This window comes from Callorhinus ursinus, unplaced genomic scaffold, assembly GCF_003265705.2.
Source record: "Callorhinus ursinus isolate GAN/ISIS: 27379988/994484 unplaced genomic scaffold, GSC_fseal_2.0 scaffold6, whole genome shotgun sequence".
Lineage (NCBI taxonomy): Eukaryota > Metazoa > Chordata > Mammalia > Carnivora > Otariidae > Callorhinus > Callorhinus ursinus.
Window position 1 is genome coordinate 71,614,966 of NW_027397068.1, and position 20,701 is coordinate 71,635,666.

General features: G+C 48.5%; 1 protein-coding gene and 1 long non-coding RNA gene across 10 annotated transcripts in view; both read left to right on the top strand.

Annotated features, from left to right (window-relative positions):
* TULP4 (TUB like protein 4) overlaps window positions 1-7,437 on the top strand; it is a 228,948-nt gene extending 221,511 nt beyond the window's left edge. For all 9 annotated transcript variants that reach the window (XM_025866390.2, XM_025866393.2, XM_073894169.1 and 6 more), the window contains 2 exons: window positions 145-2,663; window positions 5,331-7,437. In XM_025866390.2, the coding sequence (XP_025722175.1) occupies window positions 145-2,663; window positions 5,331-5,447 (2,636 nt within the window). In that variant the 3' untranslated portion in view covers window positions 5,448-7,437. The remainder of the gene's footprint in view (window positions 1-144; window positions 2,664-5,330) is intronic.
* A 6,396-nt stretch (window positions 7,438-13,833) lies between these two features.
* On the top strand, window positions 13,834-20,701 carry LOC141373014 (uncharacterized). The gene is made up of 5 exons (XR_012378628.1): window positions 13,834-13,994; window positions 16,741-16,827; window positions 18,468-18,544; window positions 18,899-18,980; window positions 20,552-20,701. It is a non-coding gene; the product is annotated as an uncharacterized lncRNA (long non-coding RNA).

Sequence of the window (20,701 nt, forward strand, 5' to 3'; positions counted from 1 at the left end):
TCCCCAGGCAAACTCATCTCTGTCTACAGCAATTGCATTTTGTAGCAAAAGGACTAGATGAGTTGATGAGTCGCTGTATCGCTTATTCTGACCCAGTTTCACGGCACTGTTCTGAAGCAGTTCCTTTTTCTCTTTTCCTTCCAGTGACGGGAGCTTCTGGTGTGCCCGAGAACAGCCCGCCGTGCACGGTGAACATCCCTATTGCACCCATCCACAGCTCGGCCCAGGCTATGTCCCCCACTCAGAGCATAGGCTTGGTGCAGTCCCTGCTGGCCAACCAGAATGTGCAGCTGGATGTCCTGACCAGTCAGACCACGGCAGTGGGGACATCGGAGCACGGAAGTGACAGTGCCTCCCAGTACCCGGTCTCCAGCCGTTACTCCAGCCCTGGACAAGTGATCTTCGGAGGTGTGGAGATGGGCCGCGTCATCCCGAACCCTGCTCAGCTGTCCCTGCCTCCGTCCGCGCAGGGGGCGGTCCAGCTGTCGGTGGTGGACCACGGAGACCGGGACCATGACCACCTGCAGAAGTCGGCCAAGGCCCTGCGGCCAGTGCCGCAGCTGGCTGCCGAAGGGGACGCAGTGGTGTTCAGTGCCCCACAGGAGGTCCAGGTGGCGAAGATGAACCCCCCACCCCCCTACCCGGGAACCATTCCTGCTGCCCCCACCACGGCAGCGCCGCCGCCCCCGCTGCCGCCCCCGCAGCCCCCGGTGGACACGTGCCTGAAGAAGAGCGATTTCCCGCTGTACCCGACAGCGGCACATTACCAGACGCCCCTGGGCTATGAGAGGATCACCACCTTTGACAGCAGTGGCAACGTGGAGGAGGTATGCCGGCCTCGGACGCGGATGCTCTGCTCCCAGAACACCTACACCCTCCCCGGTCCAGGCAGTTCGGCCACGCTGAGGCTCACCGCCACCGAGAAGAAGGTCCCCCAGCCCTGCACCAGTGCGACCCTGAACCGCCTGACGGTCCCACGCTACTCCATCCCGACGGGAGACCCACCCCCGTACCCCGAAATCGCCGGCCCGCTCGTGCCCGGACGCGGCGCAGCCCAGAGGCCCGACAGTCTCATCCACGCCACGCTGCGCAGGAACAACCGCGAGGTGGCGCTCAAGGCGGCGCAGCTGGCCGAGCCCCCGCGGGCCCCGCCGCAGCACCCGCCCAAGCCCAAGGGCGCGGCGCAGTTCCCGGCGCGGCCCCCGCCAGCCCTGTACACCTGCAGCCAGTGCAGCGGCGGGGGGGCGGGGGGGCGGCCCGAGCCGGGCGCCGGGGGTGCGGGCGGCGCGCAGCCAGGCTCGGGCCTGGCGCACGCCTCCAGCACCTCCCCGCTGACCTCCCAGTCGTCCTACAGCCTCCTGAGCCCGCCCGACGGCGCCCGCGAGCGCGCCGACTACGTGAACTCGGCCTTCACCGAGGATGAGGCGCTGGCCCAGCACTGTCAGGTGGAGAAGCCCCTGAGGCACCCCGCGCTGCCCGAAGCTGCTGTGGCCATCAAACGGCCACCCCCTTACCAGTGGGACCCCGTGCTGGGGGAGGACATCTGGGTTCCTCAGGAAAGGACAGCACAGACTGCAGTGCCCAACCCCCTGAAACTGCCCCCTCTTATAGTAGGTCAGAGCCAGCACCTGGACGTGTCCCGAGTGCCCTTCGTCTCCCCGAAGTCTCCGGCCAGTCCTACTGCCACTTTCCAAACAGGCTATGGGATGGGAATGCCATATCCAGGAAGCTATAACACACCCCCTTTGCCAGGAGTGCAGACTCCCTGCTCCCCAAAAGATGCCCTGTCCCCCACACCATTTGCACCACAGGAGTCCGCAGTGGTTCTGCAGCCGGCCTACCCACCCAGCCTCTCGTACTGCACCCTGCCCCCCATGTATCCGGGAAGCAGCACCTGCTCGAGTTTACAGCTGCCACCTATCGCCTTGCACCCCTGGAGTTCCTATAGCCCTTGCCCGCCCGTGCAAAACCCCCAGGGCACTCTCCCCCCCAAGGCACACCTGGTGGTAGAGAAGCCCCTCGTGTCTCCACCGCCGACCGACCTCCAAAGCCACTTGGGTACTGAGGTGATGGTAGAGACCACAGACAACTTCCAAGAAGTCCTCTCCCTGACGGAGAGCCCAGTCCCCCAGCGGACAGAGAAGTTCGGCAAGAAGAACCGGAAACGCCTGGACAGCCGAGCAGAGGAGGGAAATGTTCAGGCCATCACGGAGGGCAGAGTGAAGAAGGAGGCACGGACTTTGAGTGACTTTAATTCCCTGATCTCCAGCCCCCGCCTGGGGAGAGAGAAGAAGAAAGTGAAGAGTCAGAAAGACCCACTGAAGTCAAAGAAATTGAACAAGACGAATGAGTTCCAGGACAGCTCGGAGAGCGAGCCCGAGCTGTTCATCAGCGGGGACGAGCTGATGAACCAGAGCCAGGGCAGCAAGAAGGGCTGGAAGAGCAAGCGGAGCCTGAGGACGGCCAGCGAGCTGGAAGAGTTCAAGTGCCGGAAAGCCAGCGAGAAGGAGGATGGGCGGCTGGGCAGCCAGGGCTTTGTGTACGTCATGGCCAACAAGCAGCCTCTGTGGAACGAAGCCACCCAGGTGTACCAGCTAGACTTCGGGGGGCGGGTGACCCAGGAGTCGGCCAAAAACTTCCAGATTGAGCTGGAGGGGCGGCAGGTAAGCAGGCTTGTCCCGGGGCATGGCCAGAATTGCTGCGTTCTGGTCTTGACTGGTCCGGGGGTCCGGGGAGTGGGAGGTGAAAACCTGGCGGAGCCTATCCGTGCTTTGGCCTGCCAGGAGCCAAACGAGAAATGCAGAAAACAACTGCTGTCTCTTAAGTGGGGCTGATCGTGGTTGTACTCCACGGTGTGCCCATTGCTCGCTTTTATTTACTTATCATCAGAGCAACACGTGCACTGATTTTTCAAAGTCAGAGGATTCTGCGAGATCCAGGAGGAGAACTAGCAGGCCCTTCCCTGCCCAGCCCCCGGCCTGCTCAAACCCAGCTCTGGTTCTTCTGGTATTTGACACTGTATTTGTAAAGAGTGTGTTCCCACTTCTGTTTATTGATTTTTCAGTTTTTCACATCATGCATTGACCTCTTCCTGAGGAATTGGATGGTTAGTTTTCTTCACCCCCACCACCATACGTACACACGTGTGAACTTCCCCCTTTCTTACTTTACGTAGTCATTGGTTATCTCATTATGCCAATATGTATGATTTATAGCTGAGCCACAGGTTATGGCTTAATTATATTAACTTTTTTATTGTCTAGTTTTTCTTTCCCTGGACCTAATAATTAGCCAGTGTTTGTTTGCTTATTTCTGTGTATTTATGACTAAGTCATTTCCTGATTCTCTGGTATGATGTAAATCCTCTCTCCATACATTACACACTGGGCGATTTGTCAGTTCTTCCTGCTACAGCCTCAAAGGGTAGCTCTAACCCCGCTGCATAGCTGTCATTCTGGGAACACACCTCTTCGCCTTGCATATTTAAACCTCATTTTCATTAATTCACTCAACAAATATTTACTGAGCACCTGCTGTATGCCTGGCAATCCTCTGAGCCAGGAGTCAGCAAACGGTGGCCCACAGACCAGTCCGACCTGCTGCCTCTTTTTATAAATAACGTTTTATGGGAACACAGCCATGCGTGTCCACTTAAATATTGGCTAAGGCTGCTTTTGTCCTACAACGGGGTTAGAGTTGTGGCAAAGACCCTGTGAGCTACAAAGCCTAAAACATTTATCATCAGCCCTTCACAGAGAGTTTGCCAGCCTTGCTCCAAGTGCTGAAACTAGAGCCATGAGGGAAATTAGAGACTAAGCCCTTGTCCTTGTGGAGTTTACCAAAAATTGAAGAAAGACCATAAACAAATAAGTATATCATGTTATGTGGTAATATAATGTGGTCACAGTAAGTACTGAAATGACAAAGGAAGGCAAGCTCGAGAGATTGAGCACCAGCGGAAGGAGGTGGACTGCGTTTTATCCCTCTCTGAGCAGTGACATTTGACCATGACAAATGATGTCCCTCTAAACCCTTTATTAGCCTATAGACCCTTCCTTATACTTTTTTGTTCTCCTTTCTGTTTCCTTGGTGAGGAAACCACTTTATTTGACCTGTGGAGCTTTCCACACTCTGAAATTTTGCTCGTCATCTTCCCACTGCATTTTTTTTTTAAAGATTTTATTTATTTGTTTGAGAGAGAGAGAGAGAGAGAAACAGCATGATAGGGGAGAGGGTCAGGGGGAGAAGCAGGCTCCCTGATGAGCAGGGAGCCCAGTGTGGTACTTGATCCTCGGACTCTGGGATCATGACCTGAGCCTGAGGCAGTCGCTTAACCCACTGAGCCACCCAGGCGCCCCCCGCCCCCCCCTGCATGTTTAACATGTTCCCTCCCCCCCTTTATTTCTGACAAACTCCTAGTGAGATCAAGAAGCTTGATCAGGGTGCCCCACTGCCGCCGAACCACCTGCCCGCCCGCCCACCTGCCCCCCGCCCATTCAGCGCGTCAGTAGGCGAGAGTCCGGTAGTGGGTGCAGAGCCTGTGGCCGTTCCCACGGCCTCCTTCTCCTCCCCTTACCCCTCACCCCCATCCCATACCCCGTTCCCCATCCCAGCTCCGTCACCCTCCCGCCCCCCCACACGCAGGACAAGAATGCCCTGCCCGGAACAACCTAGCAGCGCGCTGCCTAGATGGCTTTGGTCATGGTCCAGCGGTCGCCTACCCCCAGCACCACCTGCAGCCCTTGCACCTCTGGCTCTCTTTGGAAGACAGTGAATCAGCAGTGTTACTTTGCTGCGAATGTGAAGAATCAGATATCTTTGGTGGTTCCAATGCTCGTTTGCAGAGATATCATTTCACTGGACAACATACACAAACGTAAAAAGGAAAAAAGTGAAAATTTGTTGCTAAGGAGATGTGAGTTTTATTAATGACCAGTTAGCCAACAGCAAACAGCTGTCCCACCACAGTTGAGGATTATTTGAATTGTTTCCGCATCACCTCTGCTGCATAGTAGAGCGATTACTGATTAGGGCACCTAGTCAAAGAATGGGATAAAAGTGTTGCCGGTAGCAAAAAACATAGTTTCACCATGAATGGTATTCCTATTTTTCCCTTTGGAGGGAGTCTGATCTAAACGATTAAATTTTGTTTGTTAAAAAAACAAAAAACAAAAAACAAAAAAACTTTATCAGAGTCACCTTGGTCGGCAAACCTGTCTCCTTGGGCTGGGCTGTCCCCTTCCCTCAGGAGCCACCCAGACATGGTTGTGTTTCCCACCTTGTGTTCTTTTCATGTCTTCGCTTCTCTGCCCACTCCACCCCCACCCCAGGTGATGCAGTTTGGAAGGATCGATGGCAACGCGTACATTCTGGACTTCCAGTACCCCTTCTCAGCCGTGCAGGCCTTCGCCGTTGCCCTGGCCAACGTGACTCAGCGCCTGAAGTGAAAAGACTGGTATGGGGCAGAGAGAGAGAGGCAAAGGAGCCTTTTCAGAGAGGTCTCCTCAGCGCTGCTCGAGGGGTCGCCCGGGGACCAGAAGACAAGAGCAAAACTGGAAGACTCTGTCAGGCCCAGGAGAGGGGACTGACCATTAATTGTTGTCGTTTGTTTGGGCTTTTATAATCCTTTTATTGTTTCTCTTTCTTCTTTCTTTTTAAACAAAAAGAGATTGCAGAAGAGTGGTGTTTGGAAGCAAAGGGTGCAAGGCACCTGGTGTTCCTTTAGGAAACACAATTGCTGTGGTAATGTCCTACTGTGTTTGCTTCTGTCAGCTGCCAAGACAAGGGGCCCTCAGAAGGAAGGTAGGCTGCCTTCCCACCTGCTGTTCTTTTTAGACTAGGGAGTGTGCATTATCTCCATTCTCCACACATCTAGCTTTATTACTCCTTATCATAACCACTAGTGTGAAAACTAAAAACTCTTTAAAAAGACAACCAAAAGTCCTGAAGGTACAGGTTCTTGTAGGGGGACGTTGAATTCACACACGTCCTGTTACTCCCTCAGAGTGACGGATTAATGGAGGGTGTCCCGGCAGGTGCACGGGGTTTGACTCATGGAAGCGGGCTGTGTACAGTTTGGGCTGTGCTGACACGGGAGGAAGGCGCGCCTGCACATGGACGCGTGGGGGGTGTACGCGGTGGGACTTGAATAGTACAGGGGCTCTGCTCCTTTCTGAAGAATGTCTGCATTGAAGACCCCACCAGTTTTAGAACGTGTCAGAATTCCATCGGTTCGGTGAGGCTTGCCTTCGGGAGAAGGGGAGAGACGAAATGGAGCGGTCCTGGTGCGTGGTGGGTAGCGACCTGGCCTGCTGAAAAGCAACCTTTGCCCCTTCCCCCCTTCTGTGGCAGAAGACATTCTCCTTCCCAATAGATAAGTGTACCACACTTTTCTCTCTCTAAAAATGCTGAGGACACTGATCTGGAAGCACGCCTTTCTTCTTCTCAGCCGCATTAAAATTTAGTGGACTAGAGATGTTTCCTAATAGTTTAGAAACGTAACAAAATTGTAAGCATTTGCCAGGGTGTTAAAAGATAGAGATATAGTCATCTCTTTGAAAAAAGTCCCACAGTTGTATCTAGGAGGGAAAAAAACGTTCCTTATTAACTGTACAGACTGTTGGATAAACCACTGGGAACACATTAGTAAAATTACAGTACTTAAGATAGCTGGTTAATTACCAAAAAGAAGAAAACCCAGAAATCCCCTGAGATTATCTTTCCCCTCCACCTCCTCCTTAGGGGACACTTTGGGCAGGGTCAGCCCTGATAGCAAAACCCAGTTCACTGTTGTCAGTTACTCAAACCTGTGATTTTTTTGGGCGGGAGCACAGGAACTGTGTACTGGCAGAGAGTCCTCAATCTGGATTTTGTTTGGAGCAGACAAATGAAAGACACTGTAGAAAAGTCTTTTGAAAGTATGTATTTTTACATTCCTTGTTTTGGTTTAAAAACTAGAAAAGAAACTGGCCCATTCCTTCCCCACAGCCAGACGACATCACTCACCATTCTCTCCAAACCCTGAAGAAACACAGATGAGGACATCTCCCAGCTAACATCCAAGTTTTCCATCTTATATTTTAAAATATTGAACCTGATTCTTTGTGGGTAAATTCTTTGAGAAAGAATTTAGCAATGTATTCAGAATTATATAATTCTTTTATAGGAGTTTCTGTAGCTTGGTAAGATGTTTCAATGCTTATTATTAGTTGTGCAATAATGGTTATGGTCTATTTCTAAAATAATTTAAGTGCAGTTCCCCTGTTTTGTTGTCCAAGAGATTATTTATCTTGCTTTAATAGTGTTCTTAGGAATTATTTTGTAACTATGTACTGGTGAGTTATGCCCATTTTATTTATTTAGAAAAATAGTGTGTTTGTAATGAGTTATTTGGTAGCAGCATATTTTGCTGCGAGAAATAAAGAGGATATGATAGAAGGTTTTTTTGCTGGACAATTTGTAACTTTCCTAATTGGGAAAAAATTCCTATTAGTCCTTTAAAGGTGATCTTTTTTTTTTTTTTTACGTTCTTTGGTATTGATTATATACAAAGGAGTCGATTTCTTTGAGATGACATATCCTAAAATAATATGGCCCCCTCTTTTGAACATTTTATTTTTAATTAAAAATGTGCTACGAAATGAAAAGAGGAAGGCCTGTTGTTAGTAAGTAGTGTCCGCCTTCCAGGTTCTCGGATTGGTTCTTAGGACACAGAGACCGTGAAAAAATACATTTTAGAACTTTTCTTACTAAGAGCAAATATAGGGAGAAATCCTTGGAATAAAAACTGCAGATACATTTGTGAAGAGAAAGTGAGTATTTGTAGCAAATAATTGAACTTTCTCAATCCTGGGCTCACTCCCCAAAAGGCCTGTTCCGCACATGAAGGCAGAGGCCTGGCTCGGGGAGGTTTGCAGACCTGAGGGACAGCAGGTGCCCAGCTCTGTACCCTGGCCCAAAGGAGGAAACGAGCTCATGCAGCTCATACTTCCAGGTCTTCGGCGCTCGTGATGCAGTGTCTTTGAAGTTGACGGTGATGGTTCCACTTATTTTAAAATCGTTTTCATTCAGTCGCAATTTATTAAATACTACTAAAGTCAGTACTTTAAACAGCAGAATTCTATGTGCTTCATGTTTATTAATAGCAACTTATGAATATTAAGATACCTCACTGAATCTCTACATTTAAAACCATCAGCCCAGTCAACTCCGTAAAGAATCCATGCCTTTTCAAGGGAAGCAGTGTATTAACAAACATAAAAACCAATTTTAAATTTGTTTCAACTCTAAACCTCATCAAACCAAAGGCACAGATTTGTGTACAGTATATCCACTGAATGTATACCCTAAGAAAAGTTGGTGCCAAGGAAGCAGGAAAATGTCGAGGCTCTGATGGCAGCGTAAGTCAGGGTTTTGCTGGTTAGTCTTCTTCCCCCGTGTCCCTCGCTCCCCAGTTGAGTGTCCCATGAGGCCAGGCAAAAACATGTATGTTCATCTTGTAATCCTGTCGACCCTGGGAGCAGGCCTGCTCTGCCACGAAGTTGGAGGGTGACCTTGGGCTTCCATTTGTGCATCTGTAAAATGAAAGGGACAACCTGGCCTGGACAAAATTCTCAACTGTCCAGCTCAAACAGCCTGAGTGCTCAAAATGTGACCGTGTCCTCATTCCACTGTGCAAACTTGGAAGGTATGTTTCAAAATCATTGCCTTTTTATAGAGAAGTATTTCTTTTCCGGCATTAATGAGCTATCTCGTGAATGTAAACCCGTGCATTTAAAATAACCTTTAGCAGGTTCACCTCTAGAAACAAATGCTTTTGGAATGGTGTCTGTTCTCCTAAAAATCACACAAAAGCACCAGTTTCAGCGGGAGCCTCCCCATGCGTGTGCTCTGCTCGGTGGACGCCCTGGAGAACAGCCCTAAAATAAGTCACCATGTGCCCCCACAAACCATAGAGTGGGTTGAAAAAAGAACCAAGGAGTCTGTGCCCAGGCTGGTTGGAATTCTTGAGTGTCTTCTGCAGTGTTCACCATCTGCAAGTTGAAAAGAGTTTTGAAACGAACGCATCGTGTCCCTGTGTGGGCCATCCGTCCCTTGGCCAAGTCCATAGCTGTGAACAAAGTGAGCTGAGACAGAATGTGTCAGAACTGTTCTTTGAGTTCCTGGGATTTTGTCATGGCACACCACTTAGATCTCGTCACCGTCTGTATTCCCTTAGCTCCGGCTGAGGGAAACTCTGAAGGGTTGTGGCTTATTTTGTTTTCATTTATTTGGCTTTGTGCAATTTCCTTGTAACTTGTACCAATATTTTCTGTTTACAAGTTCTTTTAAAAGGGAGGGGTAGTGTTCTAAGATCTCGTCGTTTGTTGTAGATAAATTTTTTTCCGTGTTGTAGAAAAGCATGGGTTATGCGTTTGACTGAAAAAGGCACTGTATTATTTACCAAAGGGGTATTGTTTTTGCATTTGTTTATAAATGCGTTATTTTGGTACTGTAAATTTGGACATAATTTCTGAGTTTATTACTACTGGCATTTTCTTTTTCTTTTCTTTCTTTCTTTCTTTCTTTCTTTTTTTTTTAAACTGTAAGTGCACGATGCAGGTGCACAGGTCCCAGACCAAACCAGACCACCAGCATGTTCTTATCCAAACCTTGGGAATAGCACGCTGCTGTGTGCGCCTCAGTCCCACCCGTGCTGCTTTGTTTTACTTTCCAAGCAAGATCTGTTGAGATTCCCACTTGCATTCTAACGAGCTCACCCTTATTTGCCTCTCTTCTGATGTATTTTGTGTATTAGATTGTGTGGGAGGTATTCTAGAAGGCATTAATGGTTTGCATTCAAAATGACGTGGGTTGTCCAGATTATTTTCTGTCTTTATTATTGAGATGGATTTATCTCATTTTTTTCTTGATGATTTGAAGTTGTAAAAGTTGTCCAGCTATTGCTTAATAAAATTTTGCAGATCAAAAAAAAAAATTACTTGTGTGCAGAATTGAGGTGTGGGTCTTGAGTCCTCTGAGAAAGCATCACCACTCTCCATTGGCATGACCCAGCGTCCCCCCCCAGCTGTCCCTTCGAGCCCTGGGTTACTGCCAGTGCCGCCTGGACACCCTGGGATTCTTACCCCCATCGCTGTTTTTGAGAGGTCAGGGTTGTCCTGTCTTTTTGATGAGTTTGTTTTGTTTTTCTTGTTTTCTAAAGAGGACCAGTTCAGGATGCATCTGGCCTAGCACCTACGAGATCAGAGATGTTAGATACACTGACACCTTCTTTGTTACTTCGTAGGAAGCAATACAACCAGGTTTTGAGCAACTCCGCTCTCAGTGCTAATATAACTCAATTGTTGTTTTTCCTGATGAGTCTTCATGCACTTCCTTGCTCTGATCTAGAGTTCCCTCTGACCTCTCTCTGAGGGAGGCAGGGACTCGGAGGCCATAGGATGCTCATCTGTAAACACTTTAGTTCACATGCACATTTACACAGCTACCCTTTTGGTTTTCTCAGAGATAAAAGTAGATGTGATCGCTCAGACTTTAGAAGACAACCAAAACCACTGTCACCTCTCATGCATTAAGTTTTAAAACAATCACAGGACTACAGACTTGCGATTTAAATAGTAGTAGTCCTACAACACTAAATGACCTGAACTATGTCTAAGAATCAAAATATATTTCGTTGTATTATGAAAGGTTGTGAACTTCAAGTTAATACTCATTCTGTCTTCATTACTTAAACCAGGTAGCAAGGAGCCCTGGCCAAAAACAATCTCCCTCTTTCCCTCCCCTCACAAAAACAAGGGACCCAGACCCTGACACCCATGCTGTACCTGGGTCTGTGCTAAGGACCCATGTGTAGGGTTGCCTTCTCCAGCAGCCCCATGGCAGCTTTGGGGCCATTCGGTGTGAGTCAGTGTCTCCAGAGTGATTTCCTTCTAAAAGCTCTGGTAAGAAAATGTTGTAAAGCCCTTCAACTTACTTTGAAAAGGAGGCATTCTCTGTTTATCCTTGCATTCAGTGTTCTTTTCCTGGCATCATTAAAAGAATAGGGGATTGGCTCAGTTGTCCTCCCCTAGCCCCAAAAACTCGTTGCGGAGAAATGACTGCTTCATGGAGATTGCATCCCACTGCTCCAAGAATGCACAGCTAAATCTCTAAATTCCACTATAAAGTAGATGTCTTTTGCCTTCCTTTCAGAAGAAAACGGAAGCGTTAAAAGGCTGAAATAACTTCTGGATTCCATAGACAAAAACCAATTAGGAAATAGAATCCACGATTTCTGGGTCACATTAACGAACAGACCTAGTTTATGCCCAGCTTCTACTCTGGTGTTTTGTGATAATTTGCCTGTAATGAGCTATGAGCTACTGACGGTTTTCTGCAAAAACAGGCTGCATAGGTGGGCAGCCCTCACCCATCAGGCGGTGAGCTCATCCTCCCACCAGCTGCGAGTCTTCGAGCACATGCAGCTCTAGGCTCTATCACTTACGGGGGGGGGGGGGCGCGTCACAAAGGAGCAGGTCTATGCGGATTTGTTCCTCTGCCTATCTTCGAAACATTCTGCTCAGTGCACTATTTCGTATCCGAAACCGCCATCCACGTGAAGGACAGGGTTGTTTCTTAAAGTTCTGTTAGACTGATAGCTTTGAATAATAGAGGGTGCCCCAGTGTAGAAGCAGGACTCCAGCAGGAAACTGGATGTCAGGTGTAAAAATACTTTGACCTCATCCCTTCTGTTTCCTCTTTCTGGATCTCCTGCTTTCGGGCCCCATTGCTCTACGAGGAGAGGGTTCTCTGTGCTTTAGGGGACGTCCAAGCCACCCCCCTCGACTCATGGGTGCCTTCAGTGCAGCTTCAAGACTTGTTCCTCGTTTAATGAATTTATTAAACCTCAGCCACCTCTCAGGATGCTGTCCAAATACTTTGCAAAGCACTTTTTAGCATATGAAATACACTCTTTTTCCCAAAGTGATTGGAATCAGCAATTCAGGTACCCCATTTGCCATTTAGTTTCTGCGCTATTCTGGACCCTTTCTCAGCGCAGTGGTTCTGCAGCATTTTCAGTGCATGCCTGCCTGCAGCCCCTCACCCCCAGACAAGATGGGGGGGGCTTGGACGATAAAGGCTGGCCCCGTAGCAGGACCTCAAACTACTACTGAGGTTGCCTTCTCCGTTGTGCCGGCCACTTGAACCACGAGGGTGTGGAGAGAAGCCCGCACTTTCTCTTTCCACTTTTCTCCAAAATAGAGGATGGCCAGTGCTGACTCCATTCCCCATCGTGTGCAGGGAACCAAGGGTCACCGTGTCTCCTTTAGGTTTGACCTCCAGTTCATTCAAGTGGTCTGTGATTTCTCCCTTCTCACGAATTAACTCAGCGTTTCCTGCCTCCCCAGGTGTCATCTTGAAGGTCTTCTCTGAACCGCCTATCAAAATCCAACACTTCACCCAGCAGGGGGTACAGTCCCTGTCATTGAAAGGAGAAATCCTTTCATCTCTGTTCTTTTCATGTCTAGTATCATGGAACCAGGACTCTACCAGTATTATATTTTCTTTCCCCAGCTAAAAGGCGAGCAGCCCAGACATCGCGGTACTTGAGTTGCAAACCTGTGATGGACTCCTGTAAGAAGGATTGTCTCTGAGAACTCACTTCTTTCTGTGCTTGAGCCGTACGGGGTCCTCCGAGTCCTGCTTCCCTCGAGTACCTGCGTGGACTGCAGTAGGCCCTGAAGTCCTAGGATTGTGGTTTCTTACCAGTATGAGGTTTAACTTCTTTAAACCTTGAGAGAAAACATTCCTCTGACAGGAAGAGACCGTCTCCATTCATTCCACTGGAAGGACCAATGCCAACCAAGTCCTCACGTCCAGCAGCGTGGAAGTCTTCCTAGCACCACTTGGTTCATTTGCTCACCCTGGATCCCAAGCCAGTTGGGAAGGGAATTTGCTCTAAAAGCTGCATAGCATTCAATTTACAAGCTCTTGGGATCTCTGTCCCCACTTAGGCCATGTGGGGTTAGCCTTCCTTCTGTCCCATCAGCAACACCCTAGTGGGTCTCACCGCTGCTTTCAGGGCTTCCCACCCACGGGATGAGCTCAGAAACTCTTTTCCAACCCACACTTCCAGCAGGTGCTGAACTCCTGGGAGACTGAGGGAGAGTGGGTGTGACAGACTGTTGAGGGGATCAGCCAGATTTGTCCACAAACCATTCCCAGACGGCAATGTCCCCAGGAAACCATTGGACCAGAGCCCAGTCCAATGACCCGCTCAGCACCTGGGCTGTGGCTCACTGGGTGGATTTTGCCTGCCAGTGGCCAGAAGCAGTGAAGGCGAAACTCTGCAGCCACCCGGCCTCCCTCGAGGGCTGAGACAGCGGCCCAGGATGCTGGCTCCGCTAACCCAGCGATCTCGGCTCTTCGTGTTGTATTTTTCATGGTGTGGGTCTCTTGAGATTGTGCTTGGAAAATGTGATTCATCATTCTGAAATAAAGAACTAGTAAGCTTGGATTCAAAAACATAACTTCTAAAAACCAGCCAGGTTGGTACAGATGAGTGCATCTGTACCAGGAGACTTTTATATGGAATCTGGTACTTTTTTATGTTCTCAGTACACTGTGTAGATAACAGCTAAAAATAATTAGCTAAAGTCTTCCAGCTACACGGCACAACACGAGAATACAGGGCTATACGTGTAATAACCCAAAATAAAGCAAAGGTAAAAATGACACCAGCAACCCGGCTCCATTAAACAGCAAGTTCTGCAAGCCACAGTGGTAACGTATGCCCTTGTGATGTCATAATTCCCTCCTCTTCAACCCTTTGTGGGCAGGTTTGGTCCCAGTTAAGAGGTGGGGAAATCCCAGGTAGAAATCCTAAGCAACTTTGCTCAAAGCCAGGCGGGGTTGAAAGAGAGCCGGGAGCAAATCTCAGAGCAGCCAAACCCCAGTTCCTCCTGGAAGCCTCCTGTGAGCTTTATAAATGACAGAACACGTACTGAGCCCTGGTGAGTGGAAGCCAGTGCCCGGCGTGGAAACCTGCCCTTCCAGGAAAACAGATGCCATACCCCCACCCAGGGCAGGGCTGCATGCTGTCCCCGACGGCTGCCTTCAGCTCCCTTCATCCTTTGCAGTCAGCCTTCCAGGGGGGATATGATGCTCCAAACGTGTGTTCATCTTGTCCAGACCCCTGACCTGCATATCAGTTCATTCAAGAGGAAGTAAAAAGGAACTCAGTCAAAATTAAAAGAAGAGAGGCCAACTCTTCAGCTGAGCTGACTTTTCACCAGGGAACCTGAGCTGCCAGCAAGAAAGATCCGTCTGGACTTGGGGGAAATTGACATAGGGGACAGGGAGGTCACCAACAGAGTGGTTGAAAAGGGATCTGGTCAAAGAGAAGAACTGGAAAGAACAGTACCCTCAGAATTTTCCACATCAGCCACCCTCCCGAGGGAAGGAGAGAATTGATCTCCAAACCTCCCCCAGGGGCAGAGCAGACAACTGCAGGGGAGAGGGGCCCGACCCAAACCGTCCTGCGCAGGGGTCTCCTGGAGGCCGCTCTGTGCTCTAAGGTGCTCCAGACTTCCTCCTCCTCCTCCTCCACTTCCTCCTCCCCACAGGAGTGGTAAAGTGCTCTGCCCGGGGCCTGGTCTCCCAAATGCTTCAGCCCCGCTCAGCCCTGGTACCCGGTGCACTCCTAGCCATCTCCACTGGGAGGCGCTCCGTGCTGTTCAGCTGTGACCTGGTTACCAGTAAGGGATTAGGGGCAAACCAGCAGGATTTAGGCGTTTTTCTTGGAAACAGTTTTGATTTTATTAAAAACTCCTAAAGTATTTATCTCCTTAACAAACAGTGCTGTGCACACAATCTGTCTATGTGTGTGTGCCTTTGGAGGAGAGAGTTCCAACTGAGACTGGGCTTGAATGAAAAGCCCTTGGGAAAGGCTGGGTCACGGGTCTCATTTTCGTCAAGTAGTGATAATACTCCACGAACCGTGTGAAAAGAATTTTAGATCAGTGAGAATAGCTGGGGAGGTGGGTGAGTCACTGGCCCGGGGAGCATGGGGAGGCAGGATGGGGTACTTTGAAAGCCAGGAGATCAGGGAGCAGGTCCTGAGTCCGTCACCAAGAGTGTGCTACCTTGGCAGGCCACTCAACTCTGGGCTTCATTTTGCTTAACTAAAAAATGAGATTGGACTAAATATTTCCCTAGACATATTCCATATTTCCGCAGTAATTGTGCACATTGATTAAGTAAAACAGGCTTCCTTTACTTCCATTGGCTAATGTGCTATGCATAGTGACCACGAAGGGGAAGAAATACCGTGCAGTGTTTCCCAAACTTTTCTGCCCTTGGAATCCTATGTTAAGGGAGCATCTTTTAGGATCAATGGCGCAAGGGGGAAATAGGCTTCGTGAAGTTGGACTGATGCGCTCCAAATTCTTCCCAACTTCAGAATTCTGTGCGTCTCTGAATTTTACGGAAAACTTAAAGCAGGTTTATTTTCTCCCTCTTCTGCTAGAATAAAAGATCTACTTTGCTTCTGCTCAAGTAGGTAAGAGAGACCAGACCCTTGCTTGAGTCTGAAGTACGTTTGCTGAATTGCAAAGGTGTAGAGTTGTGTTTTGTTTTTACAGTGTACTTTCTGCCAAAGCCAAGCTGATTGAAACGCAAATGAACTCTTGTCCACCACAACCAACCAAAATGCAAACATTTACCTTGTTCAATTTGCAATTCTAACTTATGTAAATACAGTCTTCTTAAAACAACAGACTGGGGATGCCAGACTCACCCTGACCTAGCTTATCTTCTGTTCCTAATTAGTACTTTGAGGTTCTGCCTCCCATTTAATTGGTGGTCCTAGAAATCTTTCACTCAGTTTAGAGAAGAGAACCTCTTTCGGCCAACCAGGCATTTATCTGAGTTGAAGACGGTGGAATGCACTGGGCACCATGCTGAGGTCTGTGCCCTCCAGCAGGTAGGAGTTCATATACAGAAATGTCATAAATAAAACTCCCAACTGGCTGGGTAGGTGATTTACAAAAGTAACTGTCTCTCCTGAGGTCCTGCCAAAAAAAATAGATGGGGGGGAGGCTTCTTGTCACTTTAGTTGCCAAAAACAGAGATCCAAGGGCTGAGAATATTCATCTGACCTAAAAGTCAGATAGCAAATAATGTCCCTGGGGAGCCCCTAAAAGCTGGCAGCCACCTAGGGGACTGCCTGCATGGAAGGGGGGGCCCGGGATCACTGTGTTTTCCTGGGAGGTGGCTCCGAAGCCCCCGGTGAGGGCCCCAAAAAGTGCCCCCGGAGAGATGTCACGGTGTGCGCATCGGTTCCAGGGAGACAGCCCAGGGGTCAGGGTTGCCTCAAGATGATCTGGAGGTTCTTTTTTCACTTTTGTGGAAAACCATACAAGGACAAGCAAAGGCTATTGATTCAGCACTTGCTGTCACAAGGGAGTCAGCCACCTTGCACCAAAGTGCAAACTTGCAACTTTGGCAGAGACCCAAAGGCAGGCTTCTTAGGGAAGGAAGGACTGGCTTCCGGTGTGCACTGCGGGAGGCTGTGGGCATGGGGGAGCTGTGGGCTGTGGGCACTGGAGGCAGCTAACTTGGAGCAGGGCATCCATGTGATGGGTTATGGGTGCGTATTTGGCTTTTCCTGGCTGCTCCTAAACTGGAAGTAGGGACAAACATTAGAGGGTGCTGTTAGTTGTTAATCAAGTCCTGACCATTTGGGGCCAATTATTACAGAGGTTATTGTTTGGCTTCCTGAATCATCGCTGGGGATAGCAGTCTGACTTCAAGCAAGCTGGCTTCCTAGGGTGATTCCCGGAGATTGTAAGTCAGTTTTTATATATGGTCTGGGCATATATATATTTATATATATTTATATATCCAGTCTCTTGGTTTAAATAGGCAAGTTTCTAATTATCTTGAATTTTATTGTCCTAAGAATGAAACGAACCTACCCCTAATGAACAATGAATTAAGCGACACTAGTAAGAATGGCTTACATTTGCATAATTCTACTTTTAAATACACAAAGAGTAACAAATGCTGCCCAGAAATCGCGCATCTTGCCCCAGTTTCTAATTTGAGTTTGCAAAAATGGAAAAGGCACCGTGAACTACATGCACTTTCAGAAACAACAGTAAAGGCAAAACACCTGAGGAGCCACCAGAGCTAATGTAAGAAAGATAATGAGGAAATACTCCGTAGATCATACTCTAGCGACATTAACACTTTATCACAAACCCCATTTTAATTTTACTGCCTGAGTTCACCACCAAGGAACACAAAAACTACCTGCAGAGCTCACGGTGTGTTCTTGAAAGCTTCAAAAATTTCTGTGGCAGAGTTGGAACAATGATTCTCTTCACTGATAGAGCTTAGTCCAGGGAAATCATGACCGGGCTGTGCTGTTGCCGGGCTGCTTGGTTTTGAAATATTTAAATAAGAATTTTCCCACCTCTACCTAGTAATACCATCTTGAGGAGGAAAATGGATTCTGAATCCCAGGAGGGAGCGGGGGAGGGCTAGAGGCAAGGCAACTTTGAAAAAGTGTAGCAGCCCATTACTATTAAAGGCGCCCTGTTTCCAGAAATTCGTAGAGCATCTCATTCTCTACTGATCCAGTCACTGTACCTGCAAGCACCTCAGGAGAAGCCATGGTGAGTGTAAAATGTAAATGGCAGCTTTATCAGAACTCTGACTTCTCTGTGCTCCCATTTAAGTAATTGAGCCTGCCTGTGTCCTAGCTGCTGGGTAAACCTAATTATCTCTACCTCTGCCTAAGCAGAGATCCTGTTGTTTGGCTATTGTCTCCTTCACCCCACCCTCTTTATGAGAACAATACTTTCAGCTAATGGTTGAATGCAATGGCATCCTGGTAAAATGTTTAGCAACCAGCTCTCCAGAACAAAACCCAGAATGCATGAATATACATACGTAAGCATATAAGTTAATAAATCATAAACCGTAATGGTGTGAAGGATGCATAGCACACAATTACGAATAATAAAATAAGCAATACTCTTTATTATGATTCCATGGAGCCAGTTGATTCTCACAGGATGCTTTTGTTGATTTTTGCCAACTGCTTGTATCCGTACCCAATCTAAGGTTGCCATTGGCGAACCCGTGTAGTTCTGACGTGAATGTTGGTTGATGCTTTCACTATATTTATGAGCAAGACAGAAGTGAAACAACAAAGATGTATGTCCCGTGCAATGTCAGAACTTTACTTACACATTAAAGACATGCGCAATTTCTTCCCTAAATTGAATAATAGTTTTCAAATATTTAAAGAAAACTTCCTCAATTCTTTATGCTATTCACAATGTGATGGCAAGGGACACGACACACTTTTCTATTTAAACTGAATTATTAACACCATCTCCATCACTTTCTTAAGTCTAGAGCTTGAAACAGTAAACAAAACTAAACCCTTGATTTATGGCTTCTACTGATTTCCACAGCGTAGATATTCCCACCAGAACCAGTTTGAAGCAACCAACACAGTGTCACTGAATGAGGAGTTGGAAAGGGATGCATAGTAAGTAGCAATTTAATGTTTAATAACGACTTTAACAATCTGCTCTCAAGACTCCTGCAAATGGGGCACCTGGGTGGCTCAGTTGGTTAAGCGACTGCCTTCGGCTCAGGTCATGATCCTGGAGTCCGGGGATCGAGTCCCGCATCGGGCTCCCTGCTCAGCGGGGAGTCTGCTTCTCCCTCTGACCCTCCCCCATCTCATGTGCTCTCTTTCTCTCAAATAAATAAATAAAATCTTAAAAAAAAAAAAAAAACAGACTCCTGCAAATGTAACCATGTAGCTGACTCCCTCCCACTCATCCTGGCTGCGTGGTTGCAGTTGTGTTGCAGTTGCGTGTGTTGTGTTGTGTTTCAGAATGCAGAACTAGCCCAAGTGCAGACTGGATGGGAACTCGGGGACTGTTGAACCCAGGGAAGGCGAGGTGCTTCCTCCACAGGTACTCAGCTGGGGGACTCAGGACATAGGTGCTTCTCTTGTCCTTCTGTTAATTTGGCAATATTTAAGGGGTGCCTACTACATCCCAACCACCATGACGCTTGTTGAGCCAGGTCATCCAGTGGTGAGTGAAGTGGACGCAGCCCTGCCCTACCGAGTGTATGGTCCCAGCCAGCTCTCTGTCTCCCAGACTCTGCGGAATCCCCTTCTCTCCTGCTGGAGCCCGACGCAGGGCTCACAGCTGTGCCAGCGAGAAGCCAGCCTTGACGGCTCCCTCACCTTCCTTTTCCATAGCAGTGCACCCCCACGTCCCGCCCATTTCTCCCCCTCCTCTCCAGACCTGCTGCTGCCGCCCCGAGTACAAGCCCCCATCGCCTCTCGCCCAGCCTTTTTCAGGAACCTCCTAACGGGTCTTCCTGCTCCCCGTTACCCCAGGCCACCTCCACCCACCAACCGGGGTGCTTTTCTTTTTTTTTAAGATTTTATTATTTTTAAGTAATCTCCACACCCCACGTGGGGCTCAAACGCACAACCCTGAGATCAAGAGTCACATGCTCTACTGCCTGAGCCAGCCAGGCGCCCCAGGGTGGTTTTTCTTCATTTAGAACAGAACAACTTGTTTTTGTATCATTCCGCAGCTTACTACCCTTTAATGGCAGTCAAGCTTGGTGGTGAGAGGCGTCACCTCCAGCCTACTGCTCACCAGCGGGTGACGCGGGCAAGATGATGTGGCAGCTCTGCATGTGTTCCCCCAGCTGCAGAATGAGGACAGTATGGTGCCCGTTGAATCGGGTAGTTTTGAGGATGTTAGCATCTGTGAAATGCTGAGAACAGTGCATCATTACTCTTCTCATCATTAGCATTAGGATAAAGACCGAACCCCTTACCTGCTCCGCCTGCTCTTCCAACTTCACCTGTCAACATTTTCCCCACTGCTCTGTGCTCCAGAACTCTGTCCTCCTCTGCAAGGTCCTCGCCACGCTGGCCCTTGTCCAAGCTCCTCTCACTGCCTGTCCTGGTTGAGCTTTAACTCAACTCATCCTTCAGAGCTCCTTCAAGACCATGCCTGCAGAGAAGCCTTCTCTCACCCCAGTCTGTATCAAGTCTTGTCTTACATTCCTTCAGACCACATCTCCCCTTGTACTCAGGCATCCATGAGGATGATTATATAACACTTCGTGGACTGCAGGAGAGTGCCCAGTGCCTTGAACAGTGCTTAAAACATGAGAGGTTTCTCTCTCTCTCTCTCTCTCTCTCTCTCTCTCTCTCTCTATATATATATATATATATATATATATATATATATATATGGGCTTGTCTGAGACCCATCTGAGAGACCACTTGTCATAGCAATGTCTCATTCAGCAAAATTCCAGTACGGATTACAAAGTATAGCTGTATGCCTGGATTTGACTAGAGGTAGTATTTGGCATCAACTCTTGCACCCTGTTACCCCCTTCCCCCAAACTGCCAAGGGCCCTGCTTAGTTTCTGCCAGGTGCGCAGCATAGCAGGAGAAGAACAAGGGTAATATGAAGACTTGGGGGCCTTGCCAACGTATTTTACCCTACAGGGTTGCCAGCTCTTGAGCAGGCTTGACTTCCCAAGGCCATGCTAACAATTCCAGTGGCTAAGAGGTTCACAGACACTTGCTGAGCACCCACTGGATACAGAACATAATAGCAGATGCCTCAGCACCTTGACTCTGTTCTACCAGAAAAGG